We start from the raw sequence: 10,547 nt of genomic DNA on the forward strand, positions 1-10,547 counted from the left end.
CTGGGACTCGCCTGGCCCCGACGGGTCGTGCAGCCTCCCCCGGGCGTCCCGCCGGCTCTGCGAGGCGAGGCTGAGCTGCTCCGGCTCTGCGGCTCGGCTCCCCCGGCCTCCCTATTTATAGACCATAGTTGTTGCAGCCTCCGGCTCTGCCCGCGCTGTTTACACGCGCCGCGGCGCCAGGCTCCTCCCCGGCCCGTGACGCCTCCCCGCGCCGGACACGGCCCCGCGCCCGGCAGCTCGCGGGGGCACTGCCCCCGCCCCGCAAGCCCCTGCCCCCGTGTCCCGCGCCCCAGGAGACGCACCGCTCCCGGGGGCCGGCCACCTCGCAGGGCCAGGGGCAGCAGCCAAGAGTCTGCCCCTGGAAAGCTGCCTCCCGCTCGAGGCGATTCTTCATAGCCAGCACATCTCTGCCTGCTTTTCTCACTGCCCTGGAGGAAAGGACTCTCTGGGCACAAGCGGATTGACAGCAAAGCAGATGGTGACAGGTCCCCAGACAAGGGGGGAGGACACTGCTCCCAGACCCCCTGGGAAGAGAACTTGGGGCAGGTTCTCAGCAAGTTCAAGCCCATTTCCATTTACACTCTCGGGCTCCCAAAGGGCTTGATTCTGCTCCTGTCCATCTCAGCAGGGTTTGGGATGTCAGATGGCAGCTCCCTTTGGAAGCAGAGCTGGCAGCATGTCTCATCCACAGCACTGGAGCAAAGTGGGAGGACTGGCACTTTTAGGGAATCTGATAAGAACCCACAAATCCATCCGCTAATCTGACACCATCTGATAACTTTAAAACCAACAACAATGCAAGCACTGCCTCCATCCAGAGGAGAGGACACCCGGAGTCAAGCTGCTAACCACAGGTAGGGCACAGAGCTAAAGCCAACAAGGATCCCATTATGCCAAGCCAGAAGCACAGCCGATCTGAAAGACCAAGTGGTGGCCATCATCTGGTCAAACTGTTTTCAATCTGTCACCTCTGAAATACGTTCTGGTGCCAAACATCTTTGGGAGGATGGTGCAGGGGCCTACAGATATGTTAGCAAGTAGTAAGTCAGATAAAACATGAGAAATTGTAGGTGGACAAGGGGTAGGGCACATTATTGCCAAGGTTCATGCCAGGGACAGCAGCCCAAGGGAAAAAAAAGCCCCTTACAGTTTAATTTCTAAGTACCCCTCTCCCCTCCTAGCCCCTACGCAGGGGACCAGGTTTTAAAAATATGTGTTTAAGTTAAAAACCAAAGCAACAATTATAAAGCATAGACTGATATACAGACAGATCAGTGCCGTCCCATTTCAATACTCCATAAACAAAGGAGGGACACTTCAAGGTTAAGTATGAATGTGCCACGTATTTCACTACAGGATCAGTTCGTTATATCGATTACAGGGGTCTAAGCACTGGTGTTTAAACATTTTTAAAGTCTTTTTATTCTTACATCAAGCAGCTTTTTGTCATTTCCCATGTAAAAAAGCTGCATTAGTAGTATGCACTGTCAGTACTCAGAGGTCACGAGACAAAGCTGTAATCACAGATGTAACAAAACAGTGGTTAATTCAACAGGGGAGGTAACATTTCCAGTAAAATGAATTATACCAAAGTGTTTGTTTCTAAATCTACCAATTAAACTGTCTGGATTTCTGAATTCAGCATGTCCTAAATGTTAAGATTTCAGACACAAGGGAATAAGAAAAATGTGTTTTCCAGAGACACTTGGACAATCCAAATGTTCTCTGCATCCTCTGACAGCCTTGTTCCCCTTTAACAGCAATACCTCCGTTATAAAAAATGTTTAATAGAATTAACTAGAGTTATATTCAACTGTATTTGTTACTCTAATGCATCGATACTGGAACTAAATGTAACATAGGCTTGGGTTATCACTAAGTAAGGGCCCTCAGCTACATTTTCCACAAGGGCTGAAATCAGTGGACCATTTTTTTCCTAAGTAAGAATTACATGCTCAGCCTCTAATTTTTAATTCCCGCACCTTGCGGAGGGTCCTTGCTAATTCAGGAGAAAAATAAAAATCACCTACCATAACTAACAGAATACATCTCCAGATCCTTACTTTATTTAAGATTTTTTTCCGAACACACTTTCTCTCTGGAGTATTAGAAGGAGCCTGTGTCCTCCTATTGTGGTTTGATTTGCTTCCTCAAGAAAAAGCTGCCTTCAAGTGAACAACTTCAATGTCATTTTCTCCTAGCACTGAACACTTCTTAACCAGAATGTTAATCTCCATGCTTTTCTGATAATTCATCTGAGAAACATTAAGGAGAGCAAGCAACATCTGTTACTACCTGTGTTTTGATGCCGGAAAGGTAAAATAATGTTGCTTTCACCCCTAGCTAACCTCATTTTCAAGGTTATGTTCTGGTTTGGGAACACATAAAGATTACACACTACTGCCCAGTTCCAACACGAGACATCCTCAGTGTCAGAACGTGACCACATATCCTCACACCTGCATGCAGGAAATGATGAGCGATACTCCCCTGTGTAAGACTTCTCATCAATATAGCCTTTCCTTGCAAAGGGACCTCATTTTACCATCACTGGTACTCGTTTGCCATAATTCAGCTTGGCAAAAACAAAGTTGGTGAGTCTATGCTTTCCTAATGGGCCACCAGATATTAGGAAACTTTCAACAATTTAAAACCCCAGCATGTTGCAATAAGTGTTTGGGGGCTAGTGAGGAACTAACAGAAAATAGATGACTCACCTTAGAGAAACTTTGACTATTGCATGAGCTTGTTCCCCAGATAACCTACATTTCCTTTTGTTAGAGGTATACAACTCGCACAGGAAAGAAGGGATGCTACTTTCTGTCCCAACTTTCCTTTCCGGTTCACTCTCTCTCTCTCTCAGTGGCATCCTGTTTCCTTACTATTGCTCAGAAGGAGGAAGGAAGAGCCAGGTCAGTACTCACTGGTTAATAAGCAGTTCCCATGGAACAGTTTACTTAGAAATAACTCATCTAGATTAGTCCCTATATAAACCGACTCAGTTCAAGCCCTTGCACTTTAAATATAAGAAGAAAGCTCTGCATGAAACCAAAAGTCCAAAATCCTGCTTGCCCATGAAAGTTTCATACACATACAGACAATCCTAAATAATATCTAAATGATTTGGGAGACATTATATTATGTGCATACATGCACACACACATTATATATAATGCGCTCACACACCTACATAGATATATATGGAAAGGCTATCAGTACTTTGATATCTGTGTTGTCCTGGGATTCTTTTTATTTTAATGATTTAAATTTGATATCAGACGCTAGAAAAAGGGCATCATGGGTTTCATTGCCTACACATGCCGAATTTATGCATGTGGTTTCAGATTCTAACGACAGGGGTCGCCCTTGCACACCGATAGCCTGCTCAGTTCCTAATGTCTGTCTGAGGATTTCTCAGGAGCCTTCTGCATAAATGGGACATAGTAGGTCTCAATCCAGGACTGATGCTGAATTCACTGCATGTGGAGGCCACTCAAAACAGTAAACCCAGCAAAAGCTTCAATGTTTAATTCGAGTTCACTTGAGAATGCTGCCAGTGTAATGTAACACTGTTCTTTGAAAATGGATAACGTAAGGCTGTATCAGATTATATGCTGCTGTTAGTTAAAAAAAATCTTCCATGCCAAAACAGATTTTCAATAGCTAATATAAAATTTCTCACTTCCCACAGGCAAATGCTATTGAATATTCAGCACTGCTATTTTTTTTTCTTAGCACAAAATAGTATTTCTAACACAACTCTGCAAGAAAATTAATTCACGTCATCTTGAGAAAAGCAGAATTCTGGAGAGAACTTCAGTTTGTTCTGATGGTTGAACATTGTAGGATAGCTATCTTCTCCGGAAATGCTTGATACAATGCACTGTAAATTACTACTTGTTCTGTGCTGTAGAGCAGCACAGAGGCTACCATCAGCCTTGGGAGCCCATTATAATGGGCACTGTACAACCACAACCCTCCTTTTAGACTCTGACAGCTTCTCCTGTAACAGATGTCCTCAACCTTTCCAGAAAATCACACCAGTCTGACCTATGTAACCTTTCCAAAACCCATCTATCATCCCTTACCCTGACACCAGCAACAACTTCTTGCTCCTCCTTACTTTCATGGGTCCCATCCTACTAGGTGTTGAGCATTTTTAATTCCTACTGAAGTCAGTATTGGAATTTGTGCTGCTCAGCACTAGGGGTGTGCAAAGAGGGCCCTATTCAATTCAGATTCGATTTGTAGATTTGGATCGCTGTCCCTGATTTGATTCAGCCGAACCTGAATCTGAAGATTTGATGCCGATTCGGATATAGACACAGCTTTAAAAGTTTTTTCTACATACCTCAAGGTACCAGTGTGGCTCATGAATGCTGTGATGCTGGGGCAGATGAGGCATCCCACAGGAGTGCTTGGCAGCAAACCCGGAAGTGGACCAGAAGTACTTCCAATCCACTTCTGGGTCTGCTTCCCCACCCCACCTCCCTGGCTTGGCAATTGGCCGCAGGGAGACCCTGGGTGCCCCCCAAGACCTAGGTTGTCAGGCTGGGGGGATGCAGGGGGCCCCCCGGCGCACTCCCCAGCAGACCCGGAGGTGGAGTGGAAGTGCTTCTGGTCCACTTCCAGGTCTGCTGCCAATTGCACTGGGGACCCCCCACACTTTAGTGGGACACTCTGGGTGCCCCAGCATCGCAGCACTCATGAGCCCCTGCTACCTAGAGGTATGTAGAAAAAACATTTCAAGCTGTGTCTATGTCCGAATCTCCAAATCTTTCCTAATCTCTTCAAATTGATTCGGAGGGTTCCAATTCGATTCAGAGAGATTAAAGGGTCCCCTGAATCTATTCAGATTCAGAGATCAGGCCACCGAATCAGGCCGAATCTCCACCAAATCGAATCAGGGACCGAAGCCTCACACAGCCCTACGCAGCACAGAGCAGGCAACATTTTGGGCCTGTAATGCTGGATCATAGCGGAATGTGTGTAAGCATCTCCTTTTGGACTGGGTATGATCCTGTCCTCCAACAGCAAACCATGCTTCCCAAAAGGACAGAACAGCCCATAAGCCCACTGTGGCTATGTCATACAAAGGAACATGGAGTGTATACACTGACCAGCACAGAGCTTGGGATCTGTACTCCCACTGAAGCACAAAGAGTTAGTATAACAAAACAGGGTCTTTCATATGGCAGGGAATAGAAAAAAGCAAGATGGATGGATAGCCAAGAAGTAATGTCAAAAGAGAGGACGCCAGTGCTTAGGAGCTGCCGTTTTGCTCAAGTTATAAATAATTTATAACATGAAGGTGGTAATATTAATATAACCAGAAAACAACATAGGGCACAGGAAACATGCATTCTCCTTATATACCTACCGCTTTCTTTCACGTCAGGTTTTTGCACCGTTTTCCTTGTGGTTTTCTTGGGTAGTACCATTTGCTTCTTTAGCAGTGAGAAGGCCTTGGATTGCTGGGCTTCAGCCAATACTCCTATGTCCCTGAGACGTTTAAGCACTTGGGATAACAACAAGGGCTTCAGCTTGGATTGCAACAGCTGGAGAGGGTTGATACGAATTTTAGGTGGGTTGATTTCTTCATCACAGTCACAAAAGCGGAATATATTCCAAGCCAGGCCAGGTCCAAAGGCATCCATTAGAACGTATCTGGAAAGCTTAAGGAGCACATCACAAGATATCTGCTCTCTTTTCAATTTCTGGGTCAAGTTCTGATTTGTTACCAGCGGCCTTCTTTCGTCATGACTTACAAAAAATTTATTTCTAAATAGGCTGGAGAGCTTATAAGAGCCAGTAGTCCCTAGGAGAATTGTCTTACTGTGAAACAGTCCTTCATAATCCATATCCCACAAAGAAGTGTTGGGATTCACGCTAGGTTCTGAAATAATCATAAATACAGTATAAACCTATTAAGCATAACCACAGAACACGTATCCTTTTTAAAAGAAATAAACTTTCTAGAAGGAAATATTTAAGACTGTTTCACTGTATCGGTGAATATATTTTAGCTTAGTGTACTGAAAATGTATTTGGCAGGCTTATTGCATGTGTTAATAAACCAAACTAAGAGAAGATTATCCGACAGCATATGTTAGCTACTGAAAGTTACAATTTTACTCTTTTCAGAGACTATGATCTAAGGACCATTTTGCATACTGTTTGGCCTAAACTAGTATTTTACACCAGTTGTTCTTTCTAATTTTAATGTATTTTATAGCATCTGAACCCATGACCACGGGAATGCATTCTAGTCCATATAATTTCTACAAGAAGCTATAGTGACCTCTCCCAAAGACCACAACTGGATCACATCTGAGTGGCTGTAAGATCAAATGAGCTCTTGTCTCTCATAGCTGAACAAGGGGGAAAAAACCTTTTACCCCCTTTCATGGCCTACAAGGATGCTAGATCCAGATCTGATTCAAGTCCCACTCAGGTATGTCGTCATCTTTACATAGTTGGGTAGGAACCCCACTCTCCAGATAAGTCCCCTGAAGGCAATGAGCAGAATTTGTCTCCACTTCTCAGCTAAAGCAACTCGCTTGAAGCATGAGGTCAGGCTGAACCTTTTCAAAGACTGTGATAACTGGCTTCACCCTGGAGCAAGAGGAGACCAGGAAGGAAGAACTGTGATCCCATGAAGCTTTCTGGGTTTACTTTGGAAATAGAGCAGTTACATCCTGCTCCATACTACAGGCTATGACTAAAGGCTCTATTTAGTCCCTTCAGAATAACCAATAACATAATTCAATGTGATAAAAGGCTTAACAATAAGTGACACATTTTGGGAGATGGAAATCATCGCAGATTGCTGCACTATTTAAAATGAATAAGGAAACCAAACCACCAACTTCATCACACCAAAAACAACTGAAATAATTATACAGTTTTTAAATACTCTATTTTCTTGCATACAACACACCTCCATTGAAAACATGCCTCTTGGATTTTGGGAAGAAGGATGCAGAAAGAAAAGATTTTTCCAGAGGCATGGTGGACTGCATGACATAGAATAAATACATCCTCCTGGGAACACCAAGTGTCCAGGGCATGTGGCATCAGGAACTCCTGGAACCAGCTGCCTTACCCACCATGTCTCCTGGGATGCTACATGTCCTGGCCACTCTGTTTCCACACGGACTTACTCTAAGTCACATAAGAGCCCCAGGCAGACCACTGGGACAGCAAGAGCAAGACTCTTCGTTCTTTACTGTAGGCAGTTCCTGTAAATTGTGTTGTTTCCACATCACAAGCCTTGTCAAGATACTACCGGTTGTTGCATTGCTCAGCTGATTGCTATGGCTGCAAGGGTTAATACAGAACTCTGCCACCTTGACAGTCACCTTTGCAGCTGCCTGGCATGAACAGTATCTCCAGGAGTGCTTCTTTCCCCACTAAGAAACCAGATTTACTGCTTAAAACATGTACTCTGATTTTGGGGCAAAGAGGTACATGTTATAGGTCAGAAAATACAGTAAAAGACAATGCGAGAGATCATGCCCTGAGAAACCTATAATGTGCCCATAGCATCCCTACACACACTTCACTTTCTTTCCTCTGTATACACATCTGAAGGAGATGGTAAGATTTCAAGCATTTGTGTTGACTGAAAATCCTTCTTTGTGCTCTTGCATGTTTTAGCAGCTTCAAATTATATTAATTTGATTTCAAGACAATGGTTAATATCCCTGGCTGATTGGATTGGATTGTGGCATTAAAGGGAACTCAGCCTCTCATCAAGTGACTAGCCTGCGTATTAAAGTGATATAAAATCATTAATTCTTTACACTTTAATATGCCTATTCAGGGCTAGAGTTTCAAAGCTGTGAAATATAACTCATTATTTCATACCTGCAAAATGTGACTGTTTTACTAGGTGGTAGTGGGGAATGTCATAATAATAAATCATACTTTGCTTTTCTATTCCATTTTTCAAGAGGCAAATGTTGCTAAATTCAAACTCATAAATCCCTGGTGCAATAAAATAACATTTTACAGACAGGCAGACCAAAGCAGAAGGAGGTAAAATAACATGTCCAACTTTATATAATAAAGTCAGTCCAGGAGCCTGGTACAGAACTCAGCTGACACTCAATTACCCTATTAATTGTATGCATGATTCCTACTAGAGCCAAATGAGATGGCTGATCGGTCCATAAGAAGCCAGAATCCCAGTCCCCTCTTCTAACTGCTCGATTCAGAACTCATTGTTGTAAACGGAGAACTTCCCATTAACTTCAATGGGCTTTAGGTCAGAAGCCAGCGTTTTGCAGTCTTGATGTCATACCAGTGACATGACTTAAAACATAAGCAATATCAAGGTTCCTAGCAGGTTTTCATGCTTCAATTATGATTTGGATTTACAAAACAAAATGAGAGGGATTCTGTCAACCAGGGTTATCATTTACACTTTGTCTCAAAAGCTAGATTCCCAAATAAATTTTAAAAAATCCTGAGTAATAGAAGAGGCAACTAACTCAGCTGCAGAGGAATGCTCCATGAAGTGACTTCAGAAGTCACAATCCCACTACCCTGCACAACTATGCCTGGAAATTAAACTGAACCTTGAAATACAATTTTTCTTTATGTTTAAAGTAATGCTCAGCCCCAAACACTAAATGTATTTACCCGTCTCCAGGACAGTCACAGCAAAAGCAGTGGTGCAAAGTTTATTTTTGCTGAGCAGACAATAAACAGCCTTGCCTAATGGGATGGAAGTGTCAGCCTGTCTCATCAATATAATACATTCAGCCTAGTGCAGTTTAACCTGACTTATGTGGTTCAAGCCCAAAAGTCTTGGGCAAGAACCACAGTCATGGTCCAAGTACGGATAGCACAAGTGGGATGGCAGAAGTGAGAAGACAAACATGATCCCAGTGCTGTTTTGTGCAGGTAAGTCTTCTTGCACTATGTTAAAGCAGCCTTGTGACATACACTGCAGTAATTCTAATTGACAATTGGATCAGTGGACACAAGAGGCCAAAAATGCAACTTAGCATCCATATGGTGCATGGGCAGCACACGCTTTCCTTGCTATGCTGGCAGCAGAGACAGTAGGAAGCGGGGCAGCTCCTGAGACGGTTCTAGACTATGCATTACACTTCCCCTCAGGTATGTTTTCCTTTGCAGGACCAGTTTATAGCCAGACTGTGCTAGAAGAATATAGTTCTCTGTAAACAATGTGGTTCTCTGTAAACCATTAGCAAGCATCTTAACCCATGCAGAATATTCTCCTGCTGTATTACTTTGAGCTCATTGAAATTTTCTTGAAACAGTTTTTTCTGGTAAAAAAAACAAAGAAACAAAAAAAACACCCCAAAGGAAATTTCTTAGAGAAGTGTCAATTTTCAACTTCCTTTGTTGAACTGATTGAAAAACAAAACACAAGAAATGTAAGCCTAAAAGGAGTTATTTTTTACAGAAACCCAAACATTTTTAATGAAACATGTACATAAACTAAAAATATTTTCATGGAATAATTTTCCTGAGCAGCTCTTATAAATAAGCTTGTTTAAAATACACAGAGATATTTGAATAGACCGCACTACTGAATTTTCCCAAGCATTTCAGTTGAAATGTCACACTATGAATTTCTTTTCTTGTTATTATTACTACTACTACTAAAAATCTTCTAAACAATCACAGATAATAAATCACCTAAAACTAAAGTCAGCCAGAAAAAGATCCGAATAAGGAATGGTGATTTAGTTTTTAAAAAGAAGTAGAAAAAACACTAGCAGTGCTGACCATCTATCCTCAGGACTAGGGGTGGATATAAACGGAGGTAAGTTTATTAACAGCCCTGTGTAAAGGAATTTCCCCTCCCCATGTGTTGAAACTTAGCTAATATTGTATGTTAGCTGATAATAAATAACATTATTTATCAGTGAGGCCTGAGGAAGGGTGCTGGGAGACCCCAAAGCTTGTCTGTCTATCCCAATCTCGCAATGGGTCCAATGCAAGGCATGGCTTGCAAGAATTCTGGTCTCTAAGATTATTTCACTCACACTTTCCAGGGGCAGAAAAGTACCTGCAACTCTCAAAAGAATAAAGGAGATAAATATTAACATATTTAGCGGAGAAACATCAAACATTTGCACTAGGCCTTTTCCTAGCTACTAAGATCCCGATGGGGGGAAATGAACAGCCGCAACTGCATTCCCATCCTGAGGTGCATTGTGAAGGCGGGAAAAACAGGACTTGGGGCAGGGGCAAGGAGAGTCTCCCGCTGCCTCGAAGATGGGGCAGCCCTTCAACACTCCCTGCTGGGCCGGCGGACTCAGCGCACCCCCTTCGGCCCCAAGAACAGGTGTTGCCAAACGGAAAGGATCCGCCGGCCCGGCACTGGCGGCAACAGCGGCCTCGCGCCCCGCTGGCGGGTCTGGCGGGCCCTGCTCCCCCTCCCCGCGGACCTGCCCGGTCAGAGCCTGGCTCCTCTGCCACCTGCGGGGACGCTGCGGGGGAGCGGTCCCGGTCCCGGTCCCGGCCCTGCCCCTGCCCCTGCCCCGCGGGTACTGACGGGCTGCGCC

The 10,547-nt window shown here is 43.8% G+C and overlaps 2 protein-coding genes across 2 annotated transcripts in view; both read right to left on the reverse strand.

Annotated features, from left to right (window-relative positions):
- CEMIP (cell migration inducing hyaluronan binding protein) overlaps nucleotides 1–71 on the reverse strand; it is a 139,009-nt gene extending 138,938 nt beyond the window's left edge. The window contains exon 1 of the mRNA XM_019533705.1: nucleotides 1–71. The gene's annotated coding sequence lies outside the window, so the exon portion shown is untranslated.
- LOC109308772 (transmembrane protein 2-like) overlaps nucleotides 1–5,657 on the reverse strand; it is a 65,998-nt gene extending 60,341 nt beyond the window's left edge. Inside the window, exons 1-2 of the mRNA XM_019533175.1 lie at nucleotides 5,381–5,657; nucleotides 1–117 (exon numbers count right to left, since the gene is read on the reverse strand). The exon at nucleotides 1–117 is cut by the window's left edge and continues 213 nt beyond it. Coding sequence (XP_019388720.1) covers nucleotides 1–117; nucleotides 5,381–5,657 — 394 coding nt within the window. The remainder of the gene's footprint in view (nucleotides 118–5,380) is intronic.
- Nucleotides 5,658–10,547: the final 4,890 nt, after the last annotated feature.

This window comes from Crocodylus porosus, unplaced genomic scaffold (assembly GCF_001723895.1).
Source record: "Crocodylus porosus isolate Cpor-Errol unplaced genomic scaffold, CroPor_comp1, whole genome shotgun sequence".
NCBI classification, from domain to species: Eukaryota; Metazoa; Chordata; order Crocodylia; family Crocodylidae; genus Crocodylus; species Crocodylus porosus.